The following is a 17383-nucleotide window of genomic DNA, read 5'->3' as shown; positions in this document are numbered from 1 at the left end:
CACTCGCCACCAAACTGGCAGACACTAACAAAGCTCATTTAGTCTGGTTGGCCACGTCTACCAGCCACCGTTTGTTCGCACCCTTAAGGCTTTTAATTCCTAGGTTATTTCCATTCAGTAGTCACATGACGAAATCATTTCCATTCTTTCCTGATCCTTTTTGCAAACCCTTTTCCATTCAGTGGCTCAGTCTCAAACAATGATGTATGTCTATGGTCTTAAATTATACCCTGGTACCCATCTAGTGTCATTTTGACCAAAGCCATGTGTCAGTAGTCCTATGGGGGAATACTATAGGGAAATAGGGTGTCACTATAGTTCAAACTTATTGGAAATTATTTGGCTGCATATATAAGGAACAGGGTGTGATTTAGTGCACTACATAGAGAATAGTGTGTGATTTAGTGCACTACATAGGGAACAGTGTGGGATTTTGTACACTACATAGGGAATAGTGTGTGATTTTGTGCACTACATAGAGACTAGTGTGATTTTGTGCACTACATAGAGAATAGTGTGTGATTTAGTGCACTACATAGAGAATAGTGTGTGATTTAGTGCACTACATAGGGAATAGTGTGTGATTATGTGCACTACATAAGGAATAGAGTGTGATTTTGTCCACTACATAGAGAATAGTGTGTGATTTAGTGCACTACATAGAGAATAGTGTGTGATTTAGTGCACTACATAGAGAATAGTGTGTGATTTTGTGCACTATATGGGGAATATTGTGGGATTTGAGACAGTGTAGTGTAACGGTAACTCACTGGAGCAGTGCTGTATGGCGGTGGCCCCGGTGATTGTTGTGGTGCCGTAGAATGGGCAGGAGAGGCAATAGGAGCGGCCGTGGTCTGGCTGGTAGTAGTCTCTGGGACAGGGGTAGCAGGGGACCAGCCCTGTGCGAGAGAAATGACCTGCCAAACATGGAACTGGAGGGAGGGAGGGCTAGTGTCACTAATGAAAGTATAGAAGTGAGCACAGTAATCATATTTTTATGTTAGGTTGGTGAGTTCAGTCTGAATGTAAATGCAGTCATGTCTGTGTTTTCCCCTCCCCTCTTCACAGGGTCAGCGGGGAGTTCAGACTGTGACTCTCTCTCTCTCTCTCTCTCCTCCCTCTACATCACTCCTTCCCTCCTTCCCCCTCCCTCTCTCTCCTCCCTCCCTACATCACTCCTTCCCTCCTTCCCCCGCCCTCCCTCTCTCTCTCTCCTCCCTCCCTACATCACTCCTTCCCTCCCTCTCTCCCTCTCTCTCCTCCCTCCCTACATCACTCCTTCCCTCCTTCCCCCTACCTCCCTCTCTCTCTCTCCTCCCTCCCTACATCACTCCTTCCCTCCCTCCCCCTCCCTCCCTCCATCCCCCCTCCCTCCCGCTCACCTCCACACTCAGCCATCTCCCTTGCCCCGCTGGTGACGGTGGAGGTCTCATCCGGACAGACCAGACACTCTCTGGATCCCAACCCAGGCTGGTAGTACCCCAGCGGGCACGACTCGCACGTCTCCAGCCCGTTCACAGAGTAACCTCCAGGCTTGCACTGCTCTGAAACACACCCATGGAAACACATACAATATAACATATACTAATAATGAGTTCATTGAGTTTATAACATTCAATATTATTTAGGAGTAACACCACCTGGTGGTATTACATTCATGAGGAATAGAGTTGACGATACAGTATTTTAGGACCAGGAGTTTTCCTTGTCAGATCCAACTAGTTACTGGGACCAGGAGTTTTCCTGGTCAGGTCCAACTAGTTACTGGGACAGGGAGTTTTCCTGGTCAGATCCAGGTAGTTACTGGGACCAGGAGTTTTCCTGGTCAGATCCAACTAGTTACTGGGACCAGGAGTTTTCCTGGTCAGATCACATGGCCCTATGTACAGTATTACCAATGTATGAGTGTCCACCTGAGGACCTTGTCCATGTGTTTAACCTTGTCCAGGGGCCAGTGTTTTACCTTTGCACTCGTCCTGGTTGCGTGCGTGGAGGTAGGCTGTGGAGGATCCATCGGGACAGGTCTTACACTCCATCTGACCCTCCTGGTCCTGGTAGGAACCCAGCCAGCAACTCTCACACTCTGCGTACTCCAGGGAGTAGTAGGTACCCACTGGACACTGGACTAGAACACATAAAAATACACATTATAACCACACATATTTACACATTACCACATACAACCACACACAACCAGAGAATAGTTAGCAGGTCCCTACCGGACACTGGACTGGAGCCTCCAGCAACACATAGGACAGTGTAAGGCCAAACATTCATCCATTCATTCATCCATTCATCCATTCATTCATTCATCCATCCATTCATTCATTCATTCATCCATTCATTCATTCATCCACCCACCCATTCATTCATTCATTCATTCATCCATTCATTCATTCATTCATCCATTCATTCATTCATTCATTCATCCATTCATCCATCCATTCATTCATCCATTCATTCATTCATCCATTCATTCATTCATTCATTCGTTCATTCATTTGTACACTGTGAACCTGGAGACCACGCTGCGTAGACCTACTGTACGGTGTGTATCTCATGGCCCACTACTCACCACACATCCTCCCCTTCAGTACAGACCCAGGTCGACAGAACAGGGAGGCCCTCTTGCTCTCCAGGGACTTGGGGTCAGCCACCACGATCATCTCAGACGACACGTGATAGGATGACAGCGGCTGCTTGGCCAGCGTCCGCTTCAGGCGATTGGTCAGCTGCTCCAGGATCCGCAGCAGGCGCTTCTGATTGGCTACCTCCACTGAGTCGTTCCTGGACGAGGGCTGCGGGATGCTTGCTGGGAGAATGGACACAGCTCAAAGGACGGGACTCGAAACAACAACACAAACAAATTCAAGTGCACAAGTTCATTTTGTTTATGTTGACCGTGCCACCAGCCTACCTGTGATGTTGAAGAATATCTGTATCTTGTGGTCTCTGGTGGTGACCTTACGGTGCCTTTTGCTGCGGTAGTGGGAGGTTCCCGTCCTGGCACTACCATCCTGCTGCATAGGGGTTCGCGGGCTATCCGTAGCGAAGCCCGAGTCAAAGTAGGCGTAGTCCTGACCGCTCTGGGGTCCCAAGTTACTGCTCCATCCTCCTGGGCCTTGGAGAGGGAGAGGGAGATGGAGAGGGGCGGGAGAGGGGAGAGAGAGGGGAGGGAAGGGGAGGGAGAGGAGAGGGGAAGGAAGGGAGGGGGGTTATGAAGAGTAATGGTTAGGAAATACTGTACATACATCTCAAGGCCCTACTGCTTGTACAGTACATTCTTGTAGTTGGGACAATACGTTTTTACAGATCTAACCAGGGAAGAAACCCTATAACAAGGTCACATGATCACGTGGTTAGGTGGTCAGGGAAAACTCCCGGTCCGATAGCATATGAAGGTCTTACCGATGGCGAATCCATTCTCATAGTCGTAGTTGTATTCCAGACAGTGGCCTTGGGATATCACCTCTAACTTGCAGGCAACATCATCGTGACTGCAGATGGTCGGGAGCTATGGATACAATTGAGAGAGAAATTAAACATATACAGTGTGTGTGTGTGTGTGTGTGTGTGTGTGTGTGTGTGTGTGTGTGTGTGTGTGTGTGCGTGCGTGCGTGCGTGCGTGCGTGCGTGTGTACTCCTTTGTTGATTTGATTTGTGTTCTCACCATGTCTCTTAGTTTAGTGTTGAACTCCCCAGTGAAGGACTTGACCAGGTCCAGGTCATCACAGCGAGAGGCTTTGAACAGCATCTCAAAGGGCTTGAACCCATGGTTGGCAATACGGTTCACTGAGAGTACAGACAGGACACGCGCACGCACACACATACACACATGCACACACGCGCATGCATGCACACACACACACACACAGTCAGAATTTCAATCATGCGTAGTATGTATGTACACATAATACTGTAACTGTAACATAAGAGGAGAAAAGAGAAGATGGGACAAAAGATGAATAGAAAATGGATGAAAGCTATGTATCCCAAATGGGACCAGAGCACAAAGACCAGAGCACAAAGACCAGAGCACAAAGACCAGAGCACAAAGACCAGAGCACAAAGACCAGAGCACAAAGGCCAGAGACAAGAGTCCAAAGACCAGAGCCCAAAGACCAGAGCCCAAAGACCAGAGACAAGAGCCCAAAGACCAGAGCCCAAAGACCAGAGCCCAAAGACCAGAGACAAGAGCCCAAAGACCAGAGCACAAAGACCAGAGCCCAAAGCCCAAAGACTAAAGACCAGAACCTAAAGACCAAAGACCAGAGCCTGAAGACCAAAGACCAGAGCCCGAAGACCAGAGCCCAAACACCAGAGACAAGAGCCCAAAGACCAGAGCCCAAAGATCAGAGCCCAAAGTAGTACACTACTGTATATAGTGAATAGGGTTCCATTTGGGATGCACCTATGACTAAGGTCACTCACAGGAGCAGTCGGGTCTGTCGGGCGAGTGTGGCGGCTCCCACACTCCGTTGTTGGCACAGAAGTAGCTGTGGACAGTCTGCTGTGTGAAGCTGTATCCAGCGTTACAGTACAGAGTACAGTTGACCCCGTCCTCTTCATCAGAACAGGCGAACCCCCCGTTCACTGGCGCAAATGGTTGCTCACAAGTAGACCCTGGGACATAATAAAGACACACCGGGTTTTATGGGTAGTATAGTTATGGGGCTGGCTTGGTTATATTGCGTGTGCACCCTGTCTCTACATTGATGAGTAATGTGGTACAAGAAGGAGGAAGGAAGAACTGTGGATAGCAAAGGAGCAGTACAGTACCAAACAAGTGATTTGAGATCTATCACAAAATAGCAAATCTCTCCAAATGAAACATTGTGTTACAAAATGAATATGACATAAAACATGAATATTTAAATATCCCTTTAGTTTCCCAAGAAGTCTAATGAAGATCTAGTCCTTGTAACGCCAAAATACAGCAAAGACACAGAATACAGTAATCTAGTCAACTCTAGGAAACTCTGTTAAACTCTAGTAAACTCTACTTCCTGTTACCTTGTACAGTGATGGTGAGGTCACAGGTGCGATTGTTGCCTGCCTGGTCGGCAGCTGTGTAGCTCACCACCGTCTCTCCCACAGAGAAGAGAGAGCTGGGTGTGTGGGTGGTGGACACACTCAGACGCCCACCTGGGAATGGTACACAACACAACAACAACAATAACCAACACTTACATACTGTACAGAAGCCAGAATGATATTACAGACCTGTCTATGTGCCAGTTGCTACATACATCTTTGGACTCATAAATTCAAAAAAATGAACTTAGTTCAACTTTCGTACCCCATCAGAACCCAAAATATACGTTTTTTTTTACTCCAATATTGGTAAACAAAGTAAATGTAAACAAACACTCTATAGCCTCCAAAACATGGTTAAAACTCTAATTTTGATATCATGGATGGTCGGTCCGTGCATCCATCTCTCTGTCTACTGTATGAATTTGAGAGTGGTTTCACTTCTCCAGCGTCATCCCTAAGGTTTTTGACAAAACAGGGGCGGGGATTATTATTTGTTATTGTTTTAACTGCTGATTGATGCTTTAAAGCAATGACAAACTACAAACAGTGTACTTCCTTATAATTTCTCAGAGCAAGGATGTAAATCATTGGTTGAACGCAACCTTCCCACAATCAAGTTCAAAATCATTATTCTGAGTTACTGTTTAGCAGTGTTCAAGGCCTATACAGTATATTTCCTCAAAAGTGAATCGCACTTCTGGAACAGGCCATCAGAGGGCAGTGTTGGGTTACCAGTTAGTATACATAGCAGAATGAGTAACTGTAGGGTGAAGTTTCCCCAAAGTACAGATCTAGGATCAGCTTCCCCCCCAATCATAACCTTAACCATCAGTGAGGAAAATGTCATACTGACCCAAGATCAACGTCTAGGGGCAACGTCACCCTACTCCAAATGAGTCAGTCTAGTCCTGCTAAACCATATAAGTTCTAATAAATCAGGGCATGTTGACACATGAAAACGTCTGGCTGGTCTCTCTCTGGGCATCACATGGCACCAGAATAATCATCATCATCATCATCAACTGGGCAGCCTGAGGGTAATTGCTACCAGCTGGAGGGATGGATAGGTTGGAGAGATAAAGAGAGGAGAGAGAGTTGGAAAGAGGGAGAGAGATAAAGAGAGGGAGAGAGAAGGAGGGAGAGAGAGAAAGAGAGAGAGAGAGAGAGAGAGTAGAAAGAAGAGGGATCTCCAAACAAGCTGTGTTATTATATTCCTCTCCCATGGACACACACACACACTTTAAATACTTTTTTGAATCCACCAATCAAATGTACAAAAAAAAGTATCCAAACATTTCAAGTGCACGGCACTCGAGGGTACAGAAAGCACCTCCTTCCCCAAACAGCTAGGCTGCCCACGTCAGCTGAAACAGAGCAGTACCTAGCCAATTGCTTTGCCCAAGTTTTTGTCAGGCCCGCAATCTGGAGGCTACGCACTGCAAGCCTGTGTACGTGGCCAAGACTGCCAAATATCAGCCCCACCAGCTTGCACCTCCACCCGAGGCTGTCCCAGCGTGCCTTGAGGGGCTGGTATTTAAGCAGCTTCGCGGCAAAAGCCTGCTCCATGTAGACGTCCAATGAGCAGCCCACTTCCAAAATGGGCCCCTCCCCCTGGCCTCCCCCCACAACAACAATATTTTGTGTATTTATCTGAACTATAATGCATAAAATGTGTCACACACACACACACACACACACACACACACACACACACACACACACACACACACACACACACACACACACACACACACACACACCCTCTAACACAGACCCTCTAACACAGACAGTAGAGAGGAGAGACATTCTCATTCCAGCCAGGCTGACAAGTCTGGCTGAGTGGTATCCTGGCCGTGTCTCCCCAGCCAGACAGTCTCTAATTAAATAGAACCCAGGCAGCACTAGGGACAAGTGCGTGTGTGTGAAGCGGTGGGTTGTGGGGGTGGGGGGGGGGGTGTTGGGAATCAGGGTGTGGGCCTGATGGAAAAACAAAACATGCTGACGTTGGATCAACGTCGCAGTGACGTCGTCGCGCCACCTCAGTTAAAAACCACCATGTGGTTACTTCTGTTTGTTGAAGGCATATCGTGTGTGGACCTTGGCAGGAAGGTTAGTGCGTGTGTGTACTGTATGTGTCTGAGTATAAGTCTGAGTATGTGTGTGCGTTCATGCGTGTATATACTACATGTGTGTGTGTGTGTGTGTGTGTGTGTGTGTGTGTGTGTGTGTGTGTGTGTGTGTGTAAGCTCCCAGCAGGACAGTGATCTAAAGAGAGTGATATACAGATATACAGAGAGTCATGGTGTAGTGATGGTATAGTATCTGTTAACAGGGCTGATGTGTGGGGATGTTCTGTCTGTCTGTGAGCTAGCCAGGGGGAGAGGTCCACTATTAACATCACTCTATGACGTGTGCGTGTGTGTTCTCTATGATGCCGTGGCATTCGCAATGACCTGCTGGGTACAGTACAGTACAGTATGTGTCACACTCCTGGAGTTCTACCTGTAGAACTGTAATGCATAGAATGTGTCACTGAAATTCTGAGTACCAGCGTATATTTAACTATAGAGAGAAGAAGAGGCAGTGGATGATGATGTAAAACGACTGTATTTCTACCACAGAATATTTCTCTATACAGTAAATACACTACATACATACAAAAGGAGTTGGTCCTCTTTTGCTGCTATAACAGCCTCCACTCTTCTGGGAAGGCTTTCCAATAGATGTTGGAACATTGCTGCGGGGACTTGCTTCTATTCAGACACAAGGGCATTAGTGAGGTCGGGCACTGATGTTGGGCGATTAGGCCTGGCTCGCAATTCATCCCAAATGTGTTCGATTGAGGTCTGGGCTCTGTGCAGGCCAGTCAAGTTCTTCCACACCGATCTCGACAAACCATTTCTGTATGGACCTTGGTTTGTGCACGGGGGCATTGTCATGCTGAAACAGGAAAGGGCCTTCCCCAAACTGTTGCCACAAAGTTGGAACACAGAATCATCTAGAATGCCATTGTATGCTGCAGCGTTAAAATGTCCCTTCACTGGAACTAAGGGGCCTAGCCCGAACCATGAAAAACAGCCCCAGACCATTATTCCTCCTCCACCAAACTTTACAGTTGGCACTATGCATTGGGGCAGGTAGCGTTTTCTCGGCATCCGCCAAAACCAGATTCGTCCATTGGACTACTAGATGGTGAAGTGTGATTCATCACTACACAGAACGTATTTCCATTGCTCCAATGGCGGCAACTTTACATCACTCCAGCTGATGATTGGCATTGCGCATGGTGATCTTAGGCTTGTGTGTGGCTGCTTGGCCATGGAAACCCATGTCATGAAGCTACCGACAAACAGTTCTTGTGCTGAGTGTTGCAACCGAGGACAGACAATTTTTACGTGCGACGCGCTTCAGCCCTCGGCGGTCCCGTTCTGTGAGCTTGTGTGGCCTATCACTTCACTTTGTTACTCCTAGATGTTTCCACTTCACAATAACAGCACTTACAGTTGCATGCGGCAGCTCTAGCAGGGAAGAAATTTGATGAACTGACTTGTTGGAAAGGTGGCATCCTATGACGTTGCCACGTTGAAAGTCACTGAGCTCTTCAGTACGGGCCATTCTACTGCCAATGTTTGTCTATGATTGCATGGCTGTGCGCTCGATTTTTACACCTGTCAGCAACGGGTGTGGCTGAAATAGCCAAATCCACTCATTTGAAGATTTGAAGGGGTGTCCACATACTTTTGGCCATGTAGTGTACCTGTATCTCTCAGATGTCTGAAGTGAAGTGAACCGCACACCTCTTTTATAGCATGGCAATGACATTAACATCTGTACCACACCCTTGTCTGTCTGTCTGGTTCCCACCATTCTATTGTCACACACACACACACACACACATACTCAGACACACAAACACACACACACATTATTTCCCACCGTCTCCTTTTTCCAATCACCCGACGGAAAAGACCCTGTTTAACCATTAGTCCCCTCTGGAGAGAGAGAGAGAGAGAAAGAGAGAGAGAAGAGGGATCTCCACAAGCTGGAAGAGGAAGAGGTGCAGTCTGGGATACCGCATACCTGAGTTGTCGGAAAACTGCGGCACCTCCCAAACGACGGCCGTCTGCATGTCTGTGGCCTGGAAAGTGGGTGGCGACCTGCACCTGTCAATCACAGGGGGCTCCGTATCTAGGAAGGAACACAATCACCGTTGTTAGGGAAGGAACAAAGCTTGACAATGACAACCAAGTATGCACAACACATTTAGAAGAGGTAAAGAAGGACATTTCATGGCCACCTGAATGTTGGATTTTGATTTAGTGTTTAGCATTGTAGCTATGTTAAAATAGAACTACTAACATATTAGCAGTAGTAATATTCCTAAATATAACAATACAATGTAACCCTATGTTAAAGTATGCTACGTTATATAGTCTTAGTGGTATACGCTGTTTTCAAGGGCACCAGTTAAACATGTGTGTGTAATAAAAACAACACTGCATTTCTTCATAATAGCACATGGAAATGTTCACGGCTTACCGCAGTGCTTTTCCCCCTTGAGTTCTGAGGGTATCAAGTGTGTGACACTGGACACCCCTATTTTTCACACGTTGTGCACTTGAGTTTGCTTGGCACCTGTGACCACTGTGTAGACGAGTTATTTAGCCAGACGCTTTTATCCAAAGTGACTTACAGTAAACACGTGTTTAATACTGTATGTGCGGCCCGTGTGGGAATCGAACCCACAACTCCGGAGTTTCAAGAACCAACTGAGTCATTGGAAACAGGAACGACCACAAGTATTTCCTGAAAACGGAACCTGATCAGGAAAAACTCTGTCCGCTAATTAAAAGCTACAGTATAACTACGGCCTGTAGGCTATAACTAGGGCCTGGAGTTTTTCCTTTTCCTGGGTCAGGTCATGTGGTCAGGAAAAATCAGGGCCACAATCTCAACTACATGTTTCACATTGGTTTTGTTTTGTTGTGTTGTTTTATGATGTGGTCGGGATGTGGTTCTAATATGTGGTTGTGATCTGATGGTTGGTTGTGATGTGGTTATGAGGTGGATGTGATGTGGTTGATTTTTGGCTGTAATCTGACCTCACCTATGACAGTGACAGTGAAGGTACAGTTAGCCTGGTTCCCAGCACGGTCTGTAGCTACATAGGTGATCCTCTCCTCTCCTATAGGGAACAGCTGGGGAGGGGTATACACAGGTTTCACCTGGACCAGGACCTAGAGGGCAGAGGGCAGAGGTCAGAGGTATTTGATTTTTTGGATTTGATTTATTAGGATCCCCATTAGCCGACACCAATGGCGACAGCTAGTCCTACCGGGGTCTGACACAAAACGAAAAAGACATTACAGACAAAAGACTTTACAATTGACATTCATTTAAAAACATTAACTTTGAGTGGGTGTGTGTGCATCTATCAGTTACACATACAGTACCAGTCAAAAGTTTGGACACACCTACTCATTCAAGGGTTTTTCTGTATTTTTGACTATTTTCTACATTGTAGAATAATAGTGAAGACATCAAAACTATGAAATTACACATATGGAATCATATAGTAACCAAAAAAGTGTTAAACGAATCAAAATATATTTTAGATTTTAGATTCTTGATGACCGCTTTGCACACTCTTTTGACTGATACTGTACATGCCAGTAAATACACACAACAAGTAGGTTACATGCGGGAGAGGCTTTGTGCCGTGAGGTATTGCTTTATTTGTTTTTTGAAATCAGGTTTGCTGTTCGCTTTCATTATATAAGATGGCTCTGTATAATACTGTATCTTTCCTTGAATTTGTTCTGTGAAAAGACCCCTGGTGGCATGTCTGGTGGGGTAAGTGTATGTGTCAGTGCTGTGTGTAAGCTGACTATGCAAACAATTTAGAATTTCCAACACATTAATGTTTCTTATAAAAACAAGAAGTGAGGCAGTCAGTCTTTCCTTCACTCTTAGCCAAGAGAGACTGGCATGCATAGTATTAATAGAAACCCTCTGATTACAATGAAGAGCAAGACATGTCGCTCCGTTCTGGTTCAGCTGCAGCTTAACTAGGCCTTTCTTTGCAGCACTTGACCATATGACTGGACAATAATCAAGAGAAGATAAAGCTAGAGCATGCAGGACTTGCTTTATGGAGTGTGGTGCCAAAAAAGCTGAGCATCTCTTTATTACGGACAGACCTCTCCCCATCTTTACAACCATTGAATCTATATGTTTTAACCATGACAGTTTACAGTCTAAAGTAACACCAAGTAATTTAGTCTCTTCAACTTGTTCAACAGCCACACCATTCATTACCAGATTCAGGTCAAGAATTTAGACATTTTAGGGAATGATTCGTACCAAATACAATGCTCTTAGTTTAATAGATGTTCAGGACCAGTTTATTACTGGCCACCCATTCCAAAACAGACTGCAACTCTTTGTTAAGGGTTTCAGTGACTTCATTAGCTGTGGTTGCTGATGAGTATATAGTTGAATCATCAGCATACATAGACACACATGCTTTGTTTAATGCCAGTGGCAGGTCATTGGTAAAAATAAAAGAGTAGGGGGCCTAGAGAGCTGCCCTGCGGTACACCACATTTGACATGTTTGACATTAGAGAACCTTCCATTAAAGAAAACCCTCTGAGTTCTTTTCGATACATAGCTCTGAATCTACGATTTGGCAGTGGTTCAAAAGCCATAACACATACGTTTTCTCAACAACAGGTTATGATCAATGATATCAAAGGCTGCACCGAAATATAACAGTACAGCTCCCACAATCTTCTTATTATCAATTTCTTTCAACCAATCATCAGTCATTTGTGTCAGTGCAGTACATGTTGAATGCCCTTCTGTACAAGCATGCTGAAAGTCTGTTGTTAATTTGTTTACAGGAAATAGCATTGTATTTGGTAGGGGTCAGTGGTCAAAAGAACACCGTTACCATTCAATTACTCAATAAACCCTGACAGGTTTAGTTCCTCTACAGTACTCTTCCTTCCTTGGAAGTTTTTCCTTGTTCCTTGACACTGTGCTACTGTTTGCTCTTTGGGGTTTAGGACTGGGTTGATGTTTTTCACCTTGTGACTCTTTGTGAAAAGCTGTTCACGAAAAAAGATTAATGACGTAAACTCAGCAAAAAAAGAAACGCCCCTTTTTCAGGATCCTGTCTTTCAAAGATAATTCGTAAAAATCCAAATAAATTCACATATCTTCATTGTAAAGGGTTTAAACACTGTTTCCCATGCTTGTTCAATGAACAAGCAATAAACAATTAATGAACATGCACCTGTGGAATGTTTGTTAAGACATTAACAGCTTACAAACGGTAGGCAATTAAAGTCACAGTTATGAAAACTTAGGACACTAAAGAGGCCTTTCTACTGACTCTGAAAAACAGGCTCCCTGCTCATCTGCGTGAATGTGCCTTAGGCATGCTGAAAAGAGGCATGAGGACTGCAGATGTGGCCAGGGCAATAAATTGCAATGTCCATACTGTGAGAAGGCCTAAAAAAGCACTACAGGGAGACAGGATGGACAGCTGATCGTCCTCGCAATGGCAGACCACGTGTAACAACACCTGCACAGGATCGGTACATCCGGACATCCCACCTGCGGGACAGGTACAGGATGACAGCCACAACTGCCCGAGTTATACCAGGAACGCACAATCCTTCCATCAGTGCTCAGACTGTCCGCAATAGGCTGAGAGAGGCTGGACTGAGGGCTTGTAGGCCTGTTGTAAGGCAGGTCCTCACCAGACATCACCGGCAACAACGTTGTTTATCGTCAAAGTAATGAGCGTTACACCGAGGCCTGTACTCTGGAGCGGGATCGATTTGGAGGTGGACGGTCCGTCATGGTCTGGGGCGGTGTGTCACAGCATCATCGGACTGAGCTTGTTGTCATTGCAGGTCATCCTGACATGACCCTCCAGCATGCCAATGCCAATGCCACCAGCCATACTGCTCGTTCTGTGCATGATTTCCTGCAAGACAGAAATGTCAATGTTCTGCCATGGCCAGAGAAGAGCCCGGATCGCAATCCCATTGAGCACGTCTGGGAACTGTTGGATCGGAGGGTGAGGGCTAGGGACAACTTGCAGGTGTCTTGGTGGAAGAGCGGGGTAACATCTCACAGCAAGAACTGGCAAATCTGGTGCAGTCCATGAGGAGGAGATGCACTGCAGTACTTAATGCAGCTGGTGGCCACACCAGATACTGACTGTTACTTTTGACTCCCCCTTTGTTCAGGGACACATTATTCAATTTCTGTTAGTCACATGTCTGTGGAACTTGTTCAGTTTACGTCTCAGTTGTTGAATCTTGTTATGTTCATACAAATATTTACACATGTTAAGTTTGCTGGGGAAAAAAACGCAGTTGACAGTGAGAGGATGTTTCTTTTTTTGCTGAGTTTAGATGCAGAAAGCAAACAGCATGGTGGGTAAATTTCCGTAATAACTAAGAGGGTTGAAACGCGAGGCTCCACTTCTCCCCTGTTTTGGTCCCCTGGCAACCAGGCTGTAACAGTGCGAAGCAAACCCATGCACAGATACAGTGTGTGACCGTGTGAGAGAGAAGTCTTGCATCTCGCTCTTCTCAATATCTGCGGTGCTGCTCGTGGCAACCTTTTACCTCAGGACAGGTACGTATGCAAACACTAGCATCCCCTGGAGGAGAAAAGAGACAGCCCTCTCCTCACCTCCTGCCCAGAGTTGTCAGTAGCAGTGGGCACGTTCCAGCTGATGTTGGCAGTGCCACGCCTCTCGTCCGTCTCTGCCACCACGTCTCTGGGGCACTGGACCCAAGGGGGCTCTGAGTCTGGATGGAGTGAGAAAACAAAATGACAGATGAAAGGCAGAGATGGAGAGGTTGAGAAAATAAACAACAAATAAATGACAGTCTTAAGTATTCGAGGGGACGAAGAGGATGGATAAAGAGGGTGAGAAAATAAACAACAACAATAAATCACTGTAAAATCCTAAATCAATTTTATTCTGTTTCAATTCCAGTCAGTTTAACTTGACATGATGGGACTTGACATGATGGCACTCCATATTATTGCCATTCAACTCCTCAACTGACAGGAAATTAGATGGAATTAACTCCAACTCTTCTAAGAACAATACCCAGTGGGTAAATACTGGTTGAATCAACGCTGTTTCCACGTAATTTCAACCAAAAAATCTGTGATGACGTTGAATCAACATGGAAAACTGATTTAATTTGAAAAAAGTCATCAACTTACGGGCATTTTGTATTTTTTTCACCCAACTTTTAACCTAAATCCAATGACATGGTGAAATGTTCTGTTGATTTCAGGTAGAATTCACTTTAGTTGAACTTTACTTTAAAACTCAACCAAACGTTGAACTGACGTCTGTGCCCAGTCGGTACACTTACAAGAGGGTCATGAACTAAAGCAACAAACCGAGGAAGAGACTTTGGCTTCATCCCAAATGGTACCCAATTCCCTACACAGTGCACTACATTTAACCAGGGCAGTGCACTGTGTAGGGAGTAGGGTGCCATTGGGGACGCAGGCTTCTACATCACACATCATCATACGTGGCCCTGCGACGTGTTATCACTGAGGGAGTGACAGTGATGTCACATATAACCTCTGACCCCTCTAACACAGCACGTCAGAGCCCCCTCTGTTTTTAATGAATTGTACTGTAGTCTAACACATCGACTTCGTAGCCAATTACATGTCCATCTTTATTATCGACATCACCTCATAGCCACATAAGCCTATTACAGCTGTCGCTATCTCTGTTCCATCCCTTACATCAACATTAACCCTCTAGGATATACGAAGTACATGTCCTGAATACTGCAAGCTGTACCTCTAACAAACTGTCCATACAACTACTAGTGCAATGCTAACCCTTTGTACTGACCACCAGTTCCACACAGCTAGTTGTGGCTAACACCTGATTCCCTCTAACCTTTACTAAGCCAGGTAGGTCATTGAGAACAGAGCTGGACTACCTTTTGTGTGGAAGTTCACAGCTGGACATGACCCATCTAGTGAAGTATCCGTGTCTATTAAACTTACACACAGCCTTCTGATCAGATCTGCCAGGGTTTTCCCTTTATTGGAAGGGAAATATTTTACTGTTTGTGCAATAGGTATTATGAGAGAGGCTGGAACCAGGTCAGCTCTCTTCTCTTCTGTCTTCTCTACCCATCTCTTCTCTCTTCTCTTCTCTTTTCTTCTCTCTACTATTCTCTGTAATCTTCTTTTCTCTCTACCCCTTCTGTTCTCTTCTCTTCTCTTCTCTTTTCTTCTCTCTACTCTTCTCTTTTCTTCTCTCTAGTCTTCTCTTCTCTTTTCTTCTCTCTACTCTTCTCTTTTCTTCTCTCTAGTCTTCTCTTCTCTTTTCTTCTCTCTAATCTTCTTTTCTCTCTACTCCTCTCTCTCTCTCTACGCTTCTCTTCTCTATGCTTCTCTTCTTGTCTCTTCTCTCTACTCTTCTCTTCACTCTTCTCCTCTCTTCTCTTTACCCTTCTCTTCTTTTCTCTCTACTCTTCACTTCTCTTACAGTATCTTCTCTTACAGTATCTTCTTTCTACTCTTATCTTCTCTCTTCTCTTCTCTTCTCTCTACTCTTCACTCTACTCTTTTTCTTCTTTTCCTCTTCCTCCTTTCTCCCTCCCTCCCTCCCTCCCTCCCTCCCTCCCTCCCTCCCTCCCTCCCTCCCTCCCTCCTTATTAAAAAGAGAGGGATGAGGAGGGCAGATGTGCCATTGAGAAGAGAACCAGAGCAGACCCACCTTGGCTTCAGCCATCCTATGGATCTCAATGACATCCCCCATCCCTCGCTCCACTCCTTTTATCTTTATGACATATCTTCCACTTTTTAATGACACAGCCTTAATCAGCCTGCTTTCTTTTGGAGACCATGAGGGATGTGTGTGTGTGTGTGTGTGTGTGTGAGAGCATGCGTGCGGGTGCGGGTGCGGGTGTGTGCATGCGTGTGTGTCCATGCGTGCATGTGTGTGGATGAGTGTATGGATATAAAGCCCGAAACTCATTCTACAGCCACCTCTTTCACCTGCAAAGCATCTGGAGAAGCTGTATGCAATTACAGCGTTGTTCCCCCAACCCTCAAACACAGGGATTGGTTCTCCTCTGTATTAGGGACTACTAAAGCAGTCAGCAAAAGGTTCACATGGAAAGAAATGCACGGAAGGTGCAGAAGGGGTGCATGGAAAACTGTCTCACGAGCACACACACACACACACACACACACACGCACGCACGCACGCACGCACGCACGCACGCACGCACGCACGCACGCACGCACGCACGCACGCACGCACGCACGCACGCACGCACGCACGCACGCACACACACACACACACACACACACACACACACACACGCACTATCCTACATTTTGTTACCTGTGCAGGTGGCTTTATGGACATTAGCGCTCCAGTCCCCGGAGGAGAGACAGCGTGCCTCCAGGTCTCCCTGGAGACGGTAACCGTGGCGACAGGCAAGGCGGCACAAGGTGCCAGGCTTCACTTTCCTCTGTCCACAGGCAGGGGGCGACAGCAGGACATTCCTCAAAGTCACCATGGGGGGACAACGCACCTCTGAGGCGAGAGAGAGATATACAGTACAGTACGAGTCAAAAGTTTGGACACACCAACTCATACAATGTTTTTCTTTATTTTTACTATTTTCTACATTGTAGAATAATACGGAAGACATCAAAACTATGAAATAACATATATGGAATCATGTAGTGACTGAAAAAGTGTTACAAATCAAAATATACTTCATATTTGATATACCAGATTTCCACTGGACAGATTATAGGATAGATTTCCGCTGTCTAATGTCCATTGCTTGTGTTTCTTGGCCCAAGCAAGTGTCTTCTTCTTATTGGCGTCCTTTAGTAGTGGTTTCTTTGCATAAATTATTTCATGAAGGCCTGATTCACGCAGCCTCCTCTGAACAGTTGATGTTGAGATGTGTCTGATACTTGAACTCTATGAAGCATTTATTTGGGCTGCAATTTCTGAGGCTGGTAACTCTAATGAACTTATCCTCTGTAGCAGAGGTAACTCTGGGTCTTCCTTTCCTGTGGCGGTCCTCATGAGAACCAGCTTTTGCGACTGCACTTGAAGAAACTTTCTTGAAAGTTCTTGAAATTTTCAATATTGACTGAACTTCATGTCTTAAAGTAATGATGGACTGTCTCTTTCTATTCTGGTTAGAGCCAGTTTGCGCTGTTCTGTGAAGGGAGTAGTACACAGTGTTATACGAGATCTTCAGTTTCTTGGCAATTTCTCGCATGGAATAGCCTTCATTTCTCAG

The 17383-nt window shown here is 45.6% G+C and overlaps 1 protein-coding gene across 1 annotated transcript in view; it reads right to left on the bottom strand.

Moving 5' to 3' along the window:
* svep1 (sushi, von Willebrand factor type A, EGF and pentraxin domain containing 1) overlaps positions 1-17383 on the bottom strand; it is a 137385-nt gene that overhangs the window by 43303 nt on the left and 76699 nt on the right. The window contains exons 7-19 of the mRNA XM_029760326.1: positions 16462-16656; positions 13752-13870; positions 10145-10274; positions 9118-9225; positions 5014-5145; positions 4432-4623; positions 3671-3792; positions 3409-3514; positions 2918-3121; positions 2576-2812; positions 1964-2125; positions 1383-1544; positions 771-932 (exon numbers count right to left, since the gene is read on the bottom strand). Coding sequence (XP_029616186.1) covers positions 771-932; positions 1383-1544; positions 1964-2125; positions 2576-2812; positions 2918-3121; positions 3409-3514; positions 3671-3792; positions 4432-4623; positions 5014-5145; positions 9118-9225; positions 10145-10274; positions 13752-13870; positions 16462-16656 — 2031 coding nt within the window. The remainder of the gene's footprint in view (positions 1-770; positions 933-1382; positions 1545-1963; positions 2126-2575; positions 2813-2917; positions 3122-3408; positions 3515-3670; positions 3793-4431; positions 4624-5013; positions 5146-9117; positions 9226-10144; positions 10275-13751; positions 13871-16461; positions 16657-17383) is intronic.

The sequence above is a fragment of the Salmo trutta genome, chromosome 8 (assembly GCF_901001165.1).
Source record: "Salmo trutta chromosome 8, fSalTru1.1, whole genome shotgun sequence".
Classification (NCBI taxonomy): Eukaryota; Metazoa; Chordata; class Actinopteri; order Salmoniformes; family Salmonidae; genus Salmo; species Salmo trutta.
This window is presented reverse-complemented; position numbering and strand designations above follow the sequence as displayed.